At 38.0% G+C, this 19,195-nt stretch overlaps 1 protein-coding gene across 8 annotated transcripts in view; it reads right to left on the bottom strand.

The window, feature by feature from the left end:
- Positions 1–317: 317 nt before the first annotated feature.
- Positions 318–19,195, bottom strand: part of LOC117408928 (ras GTPase-activating protein-binding protein 2-like) — a 21,884-nt gene continuing 3,006 nt past the window's right edge. For 5 of the 8 annotated variants that reach the window (XM_034014392.3, XM_034014391.3, XM_034014390.3 and 2 more), the window contains 9 exons: positions 16,372–16,545; positions 14,754–14,844; positions 14,254–14,356; positions 13,121–13,307; positions 12,313–12,414; positions 10,896–10,998; positions 10,511–10,639; positions 9,203–9,330; positions 318–3,733 (listed from right to left, as the gene is read on the bottom strand). In XM_034014392.3, the coding sequence (XP_033870283.2) occupies positions 3,458–3,733; positions 9,203–9,330; positions 10,511–10,639; positions 10,896–10,998; positions 12,313–12,414; positions 13,121–13,307; positions 14,254–14,356; positions 14,754–14,844; positions 16,372–16,545 (1,293 nt within the window). In that variant the 3' untranslated portion in view covers positions 318–3,457. The remainder of the gene's footprint in view (positions 3,734–9,202; positions 9,331–10,510; positions 10,640–10,895; positions 10,999–12,312; positions 12,415–13,120; positions 13,308–14,253; positions 14,357–14,753; positions 14,845–16,371; positions 16,546–19,195) is intronic. The other 3 variants (XM_034014395.3, XM_034014397.3, XM_034014398.3) reach the window with 3 other exon arrangements.

Raw genomic sequence — 19,195 nt, 5'->3', positions numbered from 1 at the left:
TGGGCTGCATCCACTGCGAAAATCCGGCCGGCTATACGAGGTACCCAATTTGCACACAAACGTTTTGCGTACACGTAACGAAGACATTAAATCTCACGGCAGTCCGGTTGAGCTTGGGGCCCCCTAAAGGGTGGTGGGGAACCTAGATGGCCGCCTCTGACCAAGTTTCAGCTTTGAAGCACCGCATTGTATTTAAATTAACATTCCCATAATGACTTCACATGAGAATACATAACCACCATATACATTTTTTGTAACAGCCAAGAGTGGTGTCCAACATAAGAAACTGCAACTTTGGAAGAGAACAGGACAGTGAATTATGCAGACATCAGTAGTTTATTGTATGTCAAGTCCAACACATTCAAAATGGAAAACAAAATAAAAATACTCTCCACCTGCAATACATTAAACTAGTTTCCTACTAGCATAAAGATGCTTTAACACAGAAAAATTAAGATGGCAAACCACTGTTTACCATACCTGCCAAAGCCAAGAAGGTAAGTCAATTCCCTTGAAAACAAAATAAAGGACTGGAATGATACACATATTGCTCTCTTATAACTTTCATACAAACCACCTACTGCACTCGCCATAGTGGAAAAGTTTACTGGCTTTGCTTTAGGAGGTACCTTAAAACAAAGAGGGGGGGAGGGGGAACAGTAGAGTCCATAGTAAATAAGGAGAAAAAACAAAACACCAGGTAAACTTTGATGTAGAGTTTAGTTCATAGCATTCATTTCGGAAGTTAGCCAGAGCTTGAGCTCCTCAGATTTTTTATTTTCTCCCCCTCTATTTCAGTTCTTATTAGTTAGGTCTTTAGTTCCAGGATGATTTGTCAAAAAAATAACAATAAAAATTAAAAAAAAAGCTGGTGAGCGAGCCAAAGCATGGAAAGTTTGATAATCTAAAGAAATAAAAAAAAAAAATCAGGTTAAACTGACCAGCCAAAAATGATTTGGAAGAATTGAAGCCCAGGGTAACCATCAAATATTGGGGGGGGGGGGGGGGGGGGGAGGAGAAAGAGAGAGAGAGACTCCCACCTTACTCCCTTCCTTGCCTGATGGGAAATTTCAAGTATGTGTACTTCTAGGCCACAACAGTACTGAAAATTCTAAAAGAAAGTAATTCATGTGATGAAAACAAAACAAGTGTCTGTGTCCCAGAAATGTTGGAAATTGTGCAAGACTACCATCAAACAAGGAAGACCTCAAAAGTAAATTTACAAAGGCGCTATATAAAAATCAGAGTAAAGTTTGAGAAGACCGGTTGGTAAGCAACCGCTGCAGTTCAGTGTGTAAACAAATTACTACTTGTGCATTTGTCATCCCCTAGGAGCTGCAGGCTATGGAGGTCTTCCGTTACCAAGAGCAGCTTTAAGATGCTTCCATGCCTATTGGCAGACCACTAGAATAACCTTTTCAACTGACAGCTGCCTCAAAACTAGGATGAGATATAATGCAGTTAAGCACACTGAATATCAGCATGAAAACATATTGATGGGGAAAGGAAAAATAAATGGGGGGGGGGGGCAAAAAGGCCATAACCTTCTGTAAAACTGAACAGATAATTACAAAAAGGGCTGCCAACAGCATTTGAATGATGGCAAAAAGATCAAAAGTTCTTTACCGGTTCTGAAGTGTTCAGAGAAGAAAAAAAAAAAAACCACCCACACCCCACAGCACCTTTCATTCTTGGAATCAGAAATAAGTACTCCAGTCCGTAAGATGAAGTGCTATGATGATGTTCACTCAATGTGACTTACAGAATTGACTAAAGTCTATTTTTTTTTTTAGTCGTTTGATTTGTTCATCCTAGAACTGTTCAGCTTATGTTCTACTGGGTCACCCCATGAATGGAGAGAATGATCCCTGTATCAGTGCTGTCAAAAACATCAAGGCTTTACACACAGTGCCATTTTTTCCGCTGCCCAAACATTTTGTCTGAAGTGCTGATTTATAAACCTCTAGAACTGCTTTATAACATTGTTGTATTTAGGACTGGGTAACCACATACAACATAAATTAGGTATTTCAGTAAAATCATTTAACTATTTAAAGCCGCTGTTACTTGTATTAAAAGGCGCAGTATCCTTGCCAGGCTGTGATGTCACAAACAAAATTAAGAAACCCCAAAAATAAAAAAAAATAAACTTCATACTTTAACATATTAAAACATCCAAACAAATTGAATATAAACTTGTAGGCACCTTTTACAGAGCTAGATGCTTTAATACTATGTTGCCTTTCAAAGCAGAAACCCAATTCATGGACTTTGGATCCAACTAGATCAATCATAGTAAACATATTAATTTAACTCTCCCTGAACCGATCAAAAGGTGGAAATGGATCAGAAAACAGAAGAAAGGTATGCAAACCCTTCCTCCTACAAGGATACTGCAACTTATTTACAAAACTTCAGAGCAACCACTTTGCAGCATTTTTGGCGTTCACGATACAATAGAGCATCACGCTGCAGTTACTAGAGACTGGAATGATGTAATAGAAGGCACCATCATGCTTTTTTACATTACAAAAAAGAACTCAAGAGCATACAGTAAGCTATGACTTTGCTGTATATTTGCATTGTCCAGTACTTTCAGTAGAAGGGCTGAGAGGAGGACCAATCCCGATATTGCATTTGGGCAAATTTTTTTTTTAAAAAAGTACAAAAAAATGACCCACCAAACTCTCCTAGTGTTCAGGGTGGTATTTGTTTTTCCTTTTTTCTTTGAAGTCCAGGATTACTCTATTAGTTTACAAGAAAATAAAAAGACTTCTCGTTATCCAACTGTAAATGAAGCATAAATAGGGTTAAAGGTGTGAAAAAAAAGTATATTTGTCACAGCAAGCAGAATTTAAGACCTGCCATTGTGTAATTTGACTTGCTATAGAACAGAAAACTGTAGGGTGTTCTCCAGCCTCATCCCACAGATATCTATGTAAAACTACAAGAGTACCCATTAGTGCATATTGATGAGTGCATAAATGCAAGTTTTTGTTTTAACAAAAAAAATAAAAAAGGCAAGTTTTTCCAATTGCACGTTTTCACCATTTGTTTCCAACAGTAATGGGCAGATCACGATTTTACAAAATGTGCAGTAGAGGGATTCAAAGACAAGCTCCCCTTTAACTTGAGGCATTTGTTTTTTTAATCTCTTCTCCAAATGATGGGCTGTACTATTGAAATGAAGTCTTTCAGTCCCTTTCACTTTTCAGATTTCTTTTAAACTATAAATTGTTTTTGAACCCTGTTGAACACAGGCAAGGATGTTAATGCTCGTATAGTTGGTAAAGTAATGCAGTTTTTCACAAAGAAACGGTTGACAGGCTGTGTCACATTCCAAAGCCCCCCCCCTCCCAAAAAAAAAAGTATATTTATATATATTTATATACGTGGAATTCGTTAACAAGAACGCAAAGATGAACATGGTACTACTTCCAAACTGCAGGCTGCGCTCTCAACGGCGCGGTGCTGTAAAGCGGCTCTCTCCCTGGCCAGCTCCTCTTCCTGAGCCAAGCCCTGGTTTCTGAGCCAAGCCTCCCCTGGGTGGCGGTCCTCTTCCATCCCGATCCCGCATCATGCTGCCTCCCACGATGCCGCGGGGTCCCCCAGGGCCTCTGTCATTGCGCCGCATGTCTCTGCGGTCATCGCCGCCTCGCATGTCTCTCTCCCTGAACACACGTGTTTTCTTCTCTTCCACATTCAGCCGTACCTCTCCACGGAACATTATGGGCTAAAGAAAAAGTGAAAGGAAATATTTATTAACTTTTTTTTTTTTTTTTTTTTACACAAACAATTTCTGTAGTTTAATTGGTGTAAACAATACAGAAGTGTATTTCACTCATTCACTAAACAAACTACTGGGCAGGAAGACAAAAAAACATTTCAGATTTATGCAGCATTATAATTTTATATGTGTTCTTTTTTTCAGGGGGTAGGTTGAAATGCACACAATGGTTCTAACGGGGTTGCAGAATGTGAAATCTTCAGGGCACAGACAAACCACGCACACACTAGGTCGGGGTTGGGAGTAGAAGAAAGCCTGTGTAAGCGTTACTGTGTGTTGTAAAGAGGATATCTTGGACATAGCACTGTTTTAAAACAAACATTTCTTTATTGGAAAAATGTAAAATGCCTCGTTTTAAATGTGCATGGTTAATTTATTTATTTATTTATTTTTTTAAATCTTTAGGTCGCATTTGTAATGTAATTTACAAAGTGTGTGTACAACACACACAGTCGAACTGGGTATTGTAGTACACGCGAGTGTGCGCTGGGAGGGAGTGAACTTAAATGTGCCATGTAAATGACACCTGAGAATAGACTGACAGAGTGCAATCACACTTTCTTTTAACTGCAACTTTTTTCACAGAACAAACAAAAAAAAATTAAATCAATTTTACCGTTAACACATATCTCAGTTGTGACAGATACAAAAGCCTTAACGGGTATCAATTGAATTCTTAAAAGGAGAGTATAAAAGTCGGAGTAAAACACCAAAAATCAAGCCCTAATTATAGATTTGAAAACATACTAGGGTTATACAATATGAGCATAAGAATTCCGATATTTTTCGGAAAACTAAGTTTTCAGAAAACTAATTCCAATATCAAAAGTCATGTAAACACAGTTGTTTTCGGAAAATGTATTGGAATATGTGCGCTTCTTTTAGTGCTAGTACGGTAGATTAGCGCGTTGCTAGGCTACACACTTCAGGCCTCTACATTTGTGTTAGACAAGCCAAATCAGAAGTAGACATATTGTATTCACGTTTTTTGTTTTTTTTAAAAATTTATTTAAAAGTTAAGGCAAAATGTTTTAAATCTATTAAATCTACCAATTTAGCTTTTGGTTTCAAAGAATGTTGTGTTCGGGTTATATGGCAATATTATATAAAAAGCAACAATTTAGTACGATAGTTAAATTAGTCAGGATTTGTGAGATTAAGACAAATGTTTTGCTTTTGGACATAATGTTAACAGTAATGAACAACGATAGTTCAGATAGAAATTACTTCTGTTAAAATAGTATTTTTTTATTATTACAATGTTAACACTAGAACTGTCATGGTTATACTCCCACCTAAAACCGCCGCAGGCAGTCATTATGACAGTTACATTTTAAACATCAGGATTGACAAACCTATCCGATACAACTCAAAAGTTTTATTCAAGCACGGCACAAACATCCGCACAGCGGAAACACTATTTAAAATTAACAAGTAAACATAAAAGGACACCTTTAGGTAATTTTTAAAAATGTCATGGGCCAAGGTTTAATATCCTGAAATGTAATGCTGGGAAATACTGTTGGTGGTTCTGTCCTTACTGCTGTGGATCTGGCTGGTTGGGAATCCACTTGCTGCAAAAATTTCTCTTGTCTGCCATTTTTTTTTTTTTAATGGCTTTTCCCTTTTACTTTTAACTGTCAAGACACAATTCTCAATTGCTTGCGACAGCTTGGGGAAGAATTAGACTATTCTTTTGGCGTGCAAGACTAAGCTTTGATACCTCTGAAGAGAGATCATGTAAAAATGACAACACTACAAAGCAAGTTTTTCCATTTCCTGTACAACATGCTTTGCTCTTCCTTTAATGTCTGTTTTTAGAATGGGAAGCGAGGTGCTCCATGTGGTGATGCACAGCAGTTTATTGTTCCTCTCCAGTAGCAAGATTCTCATTTGACTGCAAAAAAAACCCAAAAAACAACCAGACAATGCACGATACATGTGAGGCAGCCAGCGCTGTGTCTTTACAGCCAAAGGTGTCCTAATTGTACAGCCTAACTCAGCACCAATTGCTTTCAACTCACTTTCTTTTTGGACTGGAAGGGTAGGTTTTCCACACCAACTGCAGAAGGTCGTCTACGTTTTCAATCATGGAAACGGATCTGAGCACTTAACTCTGCTAATTCAAGCCTATGGGGCAAGCAATGAAATTAATATGCTGTTCAAAAGACTGAAGATGTAATTAGCAAAGGGGGCCGCGGTTGTACCAACGAGGTGAAAAAATGGGCCACGTTTTAGTAAACATTTTAAAACTAATTAAAAAACAATTACCGTAATGAACATCATTGCAGTGTTGCTTAAAACACAACAATATTCATAATGAAGTTGAGTTCTTACCTATAAACAGTAACAAACGTTTGCGACTCGCTATCTAGCTTGGTGTTGTTTACATTATCTTCAGCATACTTGAGTGACTGGAAGCTGAAATTACTTTTCTATACCAATAGAGTACTGGTGAGCAATAATCAGTTCGCTTAAAAAACAGGCTTTAAAATCACTGATATTAGGTGCGTAGGTGGCGATTCTGCGAGTGCTCCAGGGCTCAAGCACCAGTAGTGGAAAAAATAAGGTCCTACAAAGTGCAAATAAATCACCTGTTCCATCAAATTAGTGTGGATGCTTCACAATCAGAACTGTTATTGCAGCGTTTAAAAAGTAAAACATTTATTGGCAGCTCGGACAAACCTGAAGGTGATCCTTCATATACTGAAATCCATTTATACAAAGCTTTCTAGAAAAGATCTGCGTTTTCCTAGTTTTTCTTTTGTATTTGTTATGCTCTTATTAGTATCCAACCTAGTAGATTCAACGTCCGTCAGTTCTGGCAGATTCTACTGGACGTACTGAAGTTTTTTTCTCCCACTGCTAATTTAAATAAAAAATAATAATTTAAATGTAGCCACCTAGCTAACAATTTCATCCCGAGGGCTACAGTGAAAAGTACTGTCTTTAAATTAGGACTTTAGTGAAGACCGCGTGTGTACGCTAGTAATTTATTATTGTAGGTAGTAATTCATAGTTATTTAAATCACTTGCAGGCTGTAACCACCAACTCCACAAACCAGCCAGCATTTTTGTAAATAGCAACACATGTAATGAACAATAAAACAAACATTTTATTTGTGTCGTTGTCAATTTCAGGCAGAAATTGGTGACACGCCCGAGAGAATTTTCTTCCTGTTATCCCATCTGGTGCTGTCAGTGTCAGTTTCTCAGCACACAGTACAGCAGTCGCTCAGTAACGAGGTGCAAACAGGCAATTGATCAATCTGTAGAAGCGTCTACTAATGTGGCTTTGTTAAATTTCTTTTTTTTTTTAAATCTACAATTTAATACTATTTTTTAGGAAAATAAAACATAAGCCTATTTTTAGGGACTCCAACTTAGGCACTTCACATAAGAACTGGTAAGTTTACATCAGGACTAGCAAGTTTCAAAATTGTTAAGTTTCTAAGCCTGTACACCATTACATTCTCTCCCAGCTACACTTTTGAACTCCTTTCTGTAAATCACCTCATTTCATAAGCACATGCTGTATCATTGTCATGTTTTAGATACTTCCAAACCATTCCTCATTAGCACAATCCAAGAGTGAAGTTTAGTGAATGGCAGTTCTTCTACTGCAATCATATAAGCTGCATTGAATTTCATTTAATTCTCTGTAGGTTTTTGTTCTGCATTCACTTCAGTAGCATGAGCCATTGCTCTGGCTATTCTCTGGGTTGGTGTACACTTTGCAATAACAGTCCCTAGCATTTATCTTCCAAGAATAAATAAGTTTTCCCTGCAACAGCTGGGCCTGCTTCAGTGCAAAACATTTTCTGTTTATCATTATTGTACTGTAACCAGGGTAACTCTTAAAATGCTATGCTTGCTTTTTTGGCCGTGGAGGTCTGAATCGTAATGCTGCTGCGCAATTTTTAATTATCTTTGACAAATTCTCGATTTAACACGAGCGGAGTCTAGATCTACTGTAGATGCAGACTCTGCTGCATCTAGCACTAGTTGTACTGCAAACTATAGAACAAATCTGGTATTTCTTTGACATGACTCAAAACTAAGGCTTTGTACTATACCAGCAAAGTCTACATTGGTTTACTGGAGGCTGCACAGTTCACAAACAAACCTGTACCAGCTTGATATGGTAACCTTTTCAATTACCTCTTGCTATTTTGTTTAATTCTCAACCCTTTTGTTCGCAAGACCATTACTAAACTAAGGTTTTCGGGGCACATGTGAGAACACTCTGGGGAACATTATAAAGTACCAACTTTTAGCTTGCTTTATTTGTTTCAACACTTTTTAAACCAAGTATTTTTTTTTTTTTTAGTATTATGTACTCTGCGTAGATACACGTATACAAACGTGTTATTCTATTACCCGACGTTTGGGCAAATTACAAGACATTCTTAGGGTCTTTATAAGCAATAATGGACACTACTCTATTTTCTTCTTAAATAATTATGTATAAATGAAATAGTTATTCATTACATTATCAGTAATAATGGGGGGGGGGGGGGGGGGTTACCAGATAGATTTAGTTCATGTAATATTATCTCCACTAATATTTTGGTATTTATAAATGTTGTAAACATATATATTAAAACAAGACAGAATAAATGCTCCAATATAATTGTCAAATACAGATTTACAGTGATTGCACATTTTTTCTTAGCTGTAAACAAGTTCTTGTCACGTTTTGTTTCTGCGTACTTGCTAAAAATGTGTCGGCCCTTTAAATTAAATGCCCTCTGACATCATGAAAAAAAGCAAGCAAGCAGTGAAATTCACCCCCCACCTCCAATGATATGTGTTAAACTGTACTGCAAAGTACGGTGGCCTAGTAAGTCAAAGAAACAAAGAGCGTTTACCCAATCACGGTCCCAGAATGACACTTTAGTACAATCGTGTTTACCCGATCACGGTCCTTAAAAGCTAGCGAGAGTCAGTATTTTTGTGTTGGACATCCATGGCACCTAATCCCCAAAAGACAGTAGCAACCATTTTAGTCGCACTCTGAAGCCCTGCAAAGGTGAACATGTTTTGTGATCTGTCTGTATACCGTTATTTGCTATACTACATTTAAACAGATAGATTGAACGGATGACAGCAAGGACGCAGACTTTAGTCTGCGTTGAAAGACAACATTAAGGCGGCACGTACTAGAGATTTTCTTTCTTCAAGCAGACAAAAGGTAAATTGCATAAATAAATACTGAACGGATGCATTTTCCAGCAGCTTGATTTACAACAGTGATTAAAACAGGTTTGAAAGATAACATTTGCCAGAGATTGATAAATATGAGGTCCGTAAACTAGCTAAAAGGAAATCTCTGATCCATTTTGTAATAGTGCATTATTTTAAGTCACCACCATATTACCCGTGGATGAGGGAAAAGAACATTTTAATACTTGCCCCCCCTACCTTTGCACCCAAGATTCTCTGTACAGGATCGGAGTCATCAAAAACCACAAACCCAAAGTTGGGTAGTTTGCCGCCAACTCCCTTGGTGTTGATGCGCAGTTCAACTACATTGCCAAATGCTAAAATGGATGAAAAACACAGTATTTAATTCCTACAAGCCAATAATCTTTAAAAATACATTTGAACTTAGATTAGATGGAGAGAGATAGCAGATAGGAATTATTCAAATAATTTCAAACAGGGTCCAACATCTTTGTGTATTCGATTACCCGAACTTTAGTCCATGCTCTTATGCTCCCAAGACAAACGTGTGTACCACAAGTAGACAGCATAATAGGGTAAGACGGTAAAGTTTAAGTTTACTCTTCGGATAAGCCAGCCAGGTTCACGAAGTGTACGCACAATGTCTCGGATGAGATTTCTTCGTTCATTACTCCAATTCCTTAAGCACCGGTTTTTCCTTTTGTTTACTGAATTTAAATACTGAACTCAATGAAACTTGTACCAAAACACAGTTGAGCAGCAATGTCACAGGTCATATCTCTTCCAATTAAAGCTACAGTAGCATAATGCTGCGCAGTACAAAACAGATTACCAAAAATGTTGTTTTGCTGTATTCAGAATAAAACACTTCTCATATAGCAACATAAATATTCTACATCTGTTTAATTCTAACAAATAACATTCATTAAGTAATCTGAATAGTGCAAATATAGTAACCTGGTCAAAATAGAAAACACATGCCAACATTACAATAGTTTAACATTACTACTAGCCACTAAGTACCAACATCAGATGAACCAGTTAAGTTACTTTGTTCAACAACCTGGAACATACCTGGTTGTACTTAATGGTCAGTTCAAATGTTGACATCACTATCCATTCACAGAAAGTCAACAGTACATGTTTTACATTGAACTGCATTCCAGCATTTATATATATATATAAAACAACCTCCTTTCAAGTATCTTGCTATTCACACTTAAAGATGCGTTTGCTCTACTAGTAGCTAATATACAAGGCTTTTTTCGTGTACCTCGAATATGTAATATGCTATTCTAATAGTTTATTTTCGTGTATTCGACTACATACATATATATAAACATACATAATTTTTCCATGCACATACATTAACCAAATACAAAAAAAAAGTAATTAAGCAAACAAAAAGATGGAACAAAGCAGCCATCATCTTGCCATATCCAAGGAGTTACATATGTAGCCATGATTATAAAATAAATAAATAAAATAAAAAAGACGACAAGACATCTGGGGGGGAAAAAAAATGAAACAACTTACTCATGAAAAAGTCTTTGAGCTCATTCTCATCAATATCATGAGGCAGATTACCAACAAAGAGCTGGTGGCTATCTGGATAGCGCACTGTTCTCCGGTTATCCATGTCACTCGGCTCAGACTCTCCTCGTCCTACAAATTCAATGAGAGCAAGAGAATCACCAGGTTAATTATGACCCCTCTAGAGATATCTTTTTATGGCCCTAAACACCTTCAAAATTTAAAAAACCCCAAAACAAAAAAACGTAAAAGCCAATTAAGTAGTGTTTCCACTGTACAATAAAGCTGTAAAACTGCATGTGTTATACCAGGCCCAACCAAACCAAAAAAAAAAAAAAAAAAGAAGGAAATGAACGTGTGGGTTTGAGGTCTCGTTAAGGTAACTTACCAGGCCTGGGCCCTCTGGGAACAAACCCTGGTCTCTCCCTGGTGCGTTGATCCCGGACTCTGGGGGGTGGAGCCTGTACCTCTGATTTGTTCTCCATTCTGTTCTGAAATAGCACAGTGGAAGAAAGTATTAACATGAAGAGTACAGGAAAATGTGACAATGCAGACCTGAATGAATTTTTTTTTTTATTTTTATTTATTTATTTTTTACAGCTTTTCAACTCTAAGCATATAAAATTAACTTAATTTAAAAGATTGCAATTTAGATACTAAAGTGCTAAAAAGCTTTTTTTTGGTCATCCTTAAGACCTGGTCACACAGGTGACTTGTTAACGGCAACAAGGGGACGACACCTGTTGCCGGCTTGTCGCCTCGTGTGACCATCCTGGTCGACACCACGGCGACACACCAGCAACGTGTCTCCCACTTAGGACGATCTATTTTTCAGGCGACACAAGGGCAACACAAGCATATTTGACAGCAGTGTCACATGATCATCAAATGACGATGCGGACGCATGATTTGATTTCAGAAATAATTACATATAAGAAAATAAAAGGTTCCCATGAATGCCATCTGTTAGTTCGTGTTTCCTTTGTTTTGTTTTTTTTACAATGAAAACAAAATGACATTTATTTTTTAATCACGAGAAAAAAAAAACTGTAATGGTTGCATTTTTGTAACAGTAAAAAAAAAAACAACCTACTTCACATTTTAGAAAAAAAAGTCGTAAGGTTTGTTTTTTGTGCAAGTTTAAAAACAAATGATACAATAATATTTTTTCATTCAAAACCCAGAGTCGAAACCCAAACTATTTTATTTTCCTACTCTCCTCCTCGTCTAACATTGCTATTAAAGCAGTGGAAGCAGCCTTCCTTCGCAGCATGTTTACGTCTCATGACAAAAACGTGCATTATGAGTGATTTGCATTACATTGTTGCCAGCTTGTCGACCACATGCTTGTCTCGTGTGACCACCGCAACATGCAGGCGACAAATGTGTTCCTCTTGTTGCCGTCGACAGAAGTCGCCCATGTGACCAGAAAGATTAGACATCAGCACCTTAACCAGTAATGGTGCAGCAGTCAGTTTCAAGACTAAGGGGAGGCTAGCTGATTACTGATTATGTCCATTTAGAAAAGCAACTACTTTAAAGAAAGCAGCTTTTTTTTGTTTTTTTTGTTAATAAACCATCACCGCTGTGCCCTAAATGAAGACATAGCTTGGAATAAAGTGAGCCATCCGGTGTCAGTCTCCAGGTTCTAACTAAAAGGCAGCCCTGGAGGAGAATGTATACTGCTAGATTCATACAAAACAAACCAACAATTACCGTTTACTCTACTTGTGGTGGTGGGGGGGGGGGGGGGGGTGGGGGAGAAGAAAAGATAGAAATGGCCAATCCATTCACAGATTGATTACCTGTGAGGCTGGTGCTTTAACAACATGGGGTGGAATTCCAGAGGAAGGGACAGTACCACTAGGAGGCAAGTTTTTACTGGTCACTGAGGCCCAGGAGAAAGCCTGCAGGAAATGCAATAAACTCTGCTACAGATCAAGACATTTAATTTCCTGCCTCAATATATCATGCCGTTCGTTCACACTTAAATTGAAAATAGTTCTGATTTTGTATTTTATTGTTTTATGGGTGGCGCTGAAACACCATATTGAATAAAATCAATACTGCTAAAAAGGGGCAAAAAGTATTAAATGCAGTAGCACCATTATCCTTAATAAACTACTGACTAATAGAATAATAAATAATTACTGCTTAGTTATTCATGCTGGAGAAGGCTTTTACCTTTTAGAAAATTAAGACATAATGTTTGGTAAAAGTTGCCAGAACACAGGTCTCAATCTTCCTTAAATCAATGCATGCCTCAAATACCAAGGAACAAAGTCCTTTAAAACAGAAAACTTAAGTCACACAATTATTTCTCTTCTACAGATCACTCAATAAATGGCTTGGTTAATCCAAATAACACAAATCCACTGTATGCACGGTGTTGTACCAGCATTCTGAGACATATTACCCAGTCTGTGATAGTTATAGCCAGAAATGTCATGATCACAGCAAGAAACTTTGGGGTCAACCAAACGCATGAGTGCTACTGAAATATTTTCTACATATATAACTGCATTTAAAATAATTTAATATAGGAGCTGCCAGGACAAAACTAATGCCTATATGTCCCAGTATAACTAATGATTCACAAAGACCGTGGCAGACCTTTGGTGGTTCCTGTGTGTTGGATGCAGACTCGACAGGAACTGGGGAGGAGGCCTTCTCCTCCAGCTCTTCAAAGACCTTCTCTTCGATCTCCGGCTGCAGCTCCTCACTCTTCTGCTCTGGTTCTGGCTCAGGCTCTGGCTCAGGCTCTGGCTCTGGTTCCTCCAGCGGCTCTTCTAAACCATTGCTGCATTTGCAAACAGGGGAAAAAAAAAATGAACGATCTCCTTCACATTTATATGTGCAGATGTTATGACCTTCATATTCGTATCATTGTAGCTACCGGTGCCAGTAATTCAGTTTTAATCCTCCCTCATTTCAACAGGTACCACCATTCTCTTAATTATTACTATTTTTTATTGAATTTAAAAGTTTTCTAGCTTTTTTTCCTTCCCCAGCAACTGTCTTTGCATAGAGGCTGGTACTAGGCACTTATGTTTCATCAGAGTCTCTTCTACAAACTCCTTGACACTTTCTCCGTTTTCATGGAAGGTTTTGGGGCACTGTTGAGCAGTTTTTTTTGTAGTTATATTCCGGATGCAGCACGATTCATCTTGTAGTTTGTGCGGAAGCTTTTAATGGGTGCTGCTGGGTACCAAAATAAAAAAAAACACAAAATTAACATGCCTGTTTTTCTAATTTTAAATTTATAATTTCTACGAGAGAATATGTCTGCGAATTTCTGTGCAGAATTCTTCACCCTTGTTTGCAGAATCCTGGTGGGACTGGGGATTAAACTTGTTGGCTTGCGATTAAAAACCAGTGCAGTGTTGGATGTAAAGATGCATGCAAAATGCAATTCAAGTAGATGAGCAGAAAACATCTCTATCAGATGCAGTCGTATACTATTTCATACATGCTAACAGCCTGAGAATTAAAATATTGAACACTTGGCATGTTTTATGTTTATAAACAAGCCTTACATCAAAGTCCGGAGGAGGGGAACCCACAATAAGGTCCTGCCCAGGGCCCATCCTTCTCTTCCTCCGCCACTGGCTATAGCTATGTGCTACTTCCAAAGCTAAACCCTTCCTTGCTTGAAAGAGAGCATTTTCTTCATTGACCAAACACACACTGCCTCTTAAGGTTTGATGCAGCTGGAAGCAATCCGAGGAGCGTTTCTAGATACTCACATTACAGGATGTGGCTCGTAGTAAGTGCTACTGGGACTCTCTTGTGCAGGTTCAGGGGAGGGCTGTCTTTCTTCCTGTTCCTCCTCCACCTCCTCTTCAGATTCTTAAAGAAATAAACATTTAAACATCGTTTCATGCTTAAAAACAGAATCTAGAAGGGGAGTTTATGAACAAAGCACTTCAGAGGAATGGCATCGCTGAAATAAAATTTCTAAATGAAGCAATACATATCCAAAACAAATCTTTGCATCTTTAATATAGCCAGGCAGTGAAAATGTTCTTACAGGGAATGGAACTTAACAGACTCCTATAAAACAGCTGTGCACCAACTGTAAACACACAGAGTGTGTGATCTGCATGACGTTACATTTTCCTGGACAACAAATCACATATCATAGAATCCAGCTGTGTACAAAATAGAACAAGAATAACTCAATGTCCCGCCTTGAAAAAAGGAGTTAATATTAGAACTAATCAGGGCCGTGAAACCAGCGTTTTACCGTCATCAAGCTCGGCTTCAGAATCTCCAAAAACCTCATCTTCATAACGGAAGATATCATTGTGGACGTAGAATTTATTTGCCACCGAACCCTATGGGGGGGGGGGGGGGGGGGGAGAAAAGAAAGATTTTTTTGCAGCATTTACTATATTGAAGCCCAAAATTAGTGGAAATGAATTTGACTGCATAAAATACTGAATTGAAATTTAATTAAAATATTTCCACAACATTTCACAATACAATGGTTTTTTGGCACTATTAGGGCACTTTCAGGATTCTCCACTGGAATTTTCTATAGCTGGGCGGTAGGACTAGGTCTGGAAAATTGTTAACAGAAAAATGAACGTAGATGAGCTTTTCTCATAGGACTATCAGAAATGTTAGGTCTGCAGTGGAAAAATATAGTAGGCCTAAAAATACAATAATGTTTCTATTTATTATCCAAGCACCAGCCCAGCAATCTTATCTTCAAATTGTGAACTACTAATAATGACATATGGACTACAGTAGAGAACAGCAGCTCATGTGAATCCTTGTATTGTTACTCAAATGAAAATGATTTTGATATTAAATCAGATCTACAAAATTGATCAGATTCAAAGTAGCCAGCAAATACCCAGCCCCAATGATTTTATTCTAAGTTTCAAATGCTACTCTCTCATTTCAAACTGTGCTTGCTCTGTGTAAACTAAGTTACTCCTGTGGTGGTGTGGCTGCTGGGAAAATTGGAATGTATAGTTTCTCAATTTACGAGATGCCCTGCCTGCTGCTATGGGACTTTCAATTTATGGCATAATCATTTATTTCTATATTTGACCCATCAACTGTTTTATCTTAACCCTTTGCGGTCCTATGTCGGACCCTGTCCGACATCAAAAAGACATAAAACACAGGTCTCTAGTCGTTTTTTCCCTCAGGAAAAAGCTGAGAAAACCATTCAATGGCTGAGTGAGACAGATAGAAGCCGAAAAAAAGAGGGGCGGATCTGAGCAATACAGATAGCCCCGGCACCACAGAGATAACACGGCCATAAACAAACAAGATAGCAGCTTCTGCATCCAGCACTCAAAGAATATCAGACATTTGCAGAGCTTTTTGAGATGTTATAGTAATAAAATAATGACTTTATTGAGGAGTTTGGTGATAAAACAAGTGATCAGGAGATGATTTATCGGTATGCACGACTATGAAGAGGTATGTGAAAAATACAGCGAACAAGGGGTGGGGCGGGGCTGGAGATGCAGTGCCTTTTAAACCTGTTTTACTGTGAAAAAAAAAAACTTAAAACAGCACGTCTAAAATAAACAGCGCATGTGAAAATAAATTGGACCCGACGCGCCTGAGAGGCGCTGAATAAATGGACCGCAAAGGATTAACACTTCCATGTGTCTTTTCCCACCAATTTAATCAATTTTATAGTAACCATTTAAAAGGTACTAGCCCATGCATTGCAGAAACCCACCTGTGGCACTAAATGATTGGTAACAATTTTTTTTTTTTTTTTTGCACAAGCCTGCTTTACAGTAGAAAATCAAAAACTTGCATTAGACACACCACTAGTTGCAAATAGCCTATGGCCTGATCTGCTGAAAATAATCCATTAACCAGAAGGGGCTTACTTCAGGAGCGAGTATAAAGGTCTGCATAAACTTCCTCATTGGCTGGCCATTGTTGGAAAGCTCACCCATCACCTGCACCACAACCCCATCATTCAAGGTGGAATGAGCATCCACATGACAGATCTTGGTACGGCATTCGCTGAACTGCAAGGACATTACTTTCTTGTGGATTTCCTACAAAATAAAAGGAAGTTGAACTTTAAATTGTTTGTTCATATATATATTATATATATATATATATATATATATATATATATATATATTATATATATATATAAATATAATCACACACAGTTGCTATTGCCAGTGATATTGGGAATTTGATGCACCAGTAAAATTAGAACAGATTTTACAACCCTAAATATAGGCTCCTCTCAATTTACATGTAGCAGGTTCAGATATACTCGGTCTCCATTCTCACCAGAGCATGTGAGCAGAGCGGGACCATTTTGCTAGGAGCGGGGAGTGGAGTGGGTAAAGTGACTGAGCAGAGCATGAGCGCGAAAGGCCTCTGGCACCGCTCCTGCTCCAAAAGATGTTTTGCAAAGGAAATTTCACACATATAAGATATGATCCATAAACGATGCAGCTTTTGCTATCCTCCGACAATATTGTGCAATCTATGAAATCGCCTTGCATAATTAACAGGGTGAGCGATTTTTTTGACAAAAAAAATAATTGATTTAAATCAATTTCTTTTTTTCAATTATTTAATTTTTTTTGTAGTACCGTAGTTATAGCTCAACAGTACCTCCAAACTGTAAATTTAAGGACGTTGGAAATGGTGGTTTGTGAATAGTTACATACCAAACTAAATTACTCAATCTTAAATTAATACATAAATAAAGCAAATTATCATTGTGGCATCTAAATGAGAATGTAGCGATGGAGTACACCAGAGAAAAATACCCCTCACTCATCCCAGTCATTCTTTTCTTTTTCTTTGATTCCCTTTCTGTGTCAGTCCAAACCCACACAGTTGTTACTTAGGAATACTTGGCTTTTTATAGTGTGTTCAGTTGTTAAAGTTGTAAAATGTAATAGGTTTGTTTATTTCTCAAAATAATAATGCCAGTCCTCTTGATGTGATTTTCAATAGAAACAGTTTAATTCCGGAACAGAGAAAAATCCAGTGATACACAGTACAGAACGTAACCACATATGAACTGCGCGGACAAATTGTCAAACAAAACAATATTGTAGGTTTGACCCTACAGGACCCTTTAGCATTGTCAGGTGAGCTTGATGAAAGAGGGTGAAGAGTACTGAAAATAGGTTTAAATAGAAGGCAAACCCAGCCCCCTCTTCTTGGAGTCGCCCAGCCGAAGTCTTTGAAGATCAAGCCGGCCCAGGCTTGAGACTTGTACCTGTGATCGTAGTCAGTACTTTAATTAGCTAAGCAACTCAAACATAATCAAGTACCATCAGTCCGAGGTAACAACCGCTCTCTATGCCTTAAAATAAACCAGTTTGTTAACTTGTCTATGTGATAGAAGCAGGCACCAGCCCCAGTTGTCTGTTTGTGATAACTGGTCTTTCGTTGGGTGTGATGAACTCTGTTAACAACACTGGCAAAACAAAAGGGTCCTTTGAACTACAAAGGGACCAGATCTCATCCTGCTTTCCCCAGTGCCCGTCTACAAAGCTACTCTGGGAGAGGGCATTTAATGATTACGTTTTTATATGAAACTTTAAATCTTAAAAGTTCCTGATTACATCACTAAATAAACCTGGTTTCAGCGGGTCTTAGCGCAGTGCTCAATTGTCTATTTGGGACCCACTGCGCTGTCATCAGAATCGCTTTGGCAAATATGTTAATGATGGGGCAGGCGCTCTATAATGGGGCAAGACGTCTTCAGAATTTGCTTCATTTATGCACCACAGAATCGGGGGCAAGCGCCGTTCGCACTTGTGCTGTGATCAGCATACAGCCCTAAGAGTTTTAGTTTACAGACAGTAAGAGTTTAAGTTGTTTGTGTTAATAAAAGTTTTTAAAAAAACTTTTCATGTCTTTTCCTTGAGAAACTATAAAATAGGTAGTATAGTTTTTTTTTTTTTTTTTAAATCAAGTGATTTAAATCAACTTTATTTAAATCAGCCAACCTTGATAATTAAAGTTAACAAAATAATCAATAATATCCAATTTGCACAGTAAGAGTTTTATTACAACAGCGAAAGCCATTGCATGCTTGTATATGAACCATGTTAACTGTAAACTCCACAAAGCTTAGAAAATTAAAAAAATCATTAACTATATGGTATGTGCAAAAGGTTCAGTGTATGTTAGGCTCCCAAGCCGAAATATTACTTTTTTAGATAGCCGAAATCATGTCGTGTTCAACTTGAGGTTGTCTTGTGAATGATACCAGAGGTGGAGAAGATTAATTTTACCCAAAGCATTTATATCACTTCATGTAAAAGTGAAATTGAATTATTCTCCAGGGAAATAAATTCTCCAGGAAAATCCCTGATATTTGTATCCGGTTCGTCGGTACCAAAGCAGGAACCGGGTACCCGATTTCAAAGGAACCGGTTCGCACATCTCTACATTTTGGAAGCGATTTACACAAGCAGTGGAGCAGATCGTGAGTGGAGCTGGCTGCAGAATTAGAAGCACTGGAGTGGAGTGGGGAAATAAAAGCCTTGGAGCGAGCGGTTTCAAAGAGGAAGAGAGCGAGGAGCAGCGTTTATGAGCGCTCCACTCCGCTCACATGTTGATTTGCACCCTACAAAACCATAGTGAGAAGTTCAGTGCCAATGAATGCCAGAAGTTGTGTCTGTTCAGCGAAGGAGATTGTTTAAAATACACTGAAAATGTGCCCAT

The sequence above is a fragment of the Acipenser ruthenus genome, chromosome 2 (genome assembly GCF_902713425.1).
Source record: "Acipenser ruthenus chromosome 2, fAciRut3.2 maternal haplotype, whole genome shotgun sequence".
Lineage (NCBI taxonomy): Eukaryota > Metazoa > Chordata > Actinopteri > Acipenseriformes > Acipenseridae > Acipenser > Acipenser ruthenus.
This window is presented reverse-complemented; position numbering and strand designations above follow the sequence as displayed.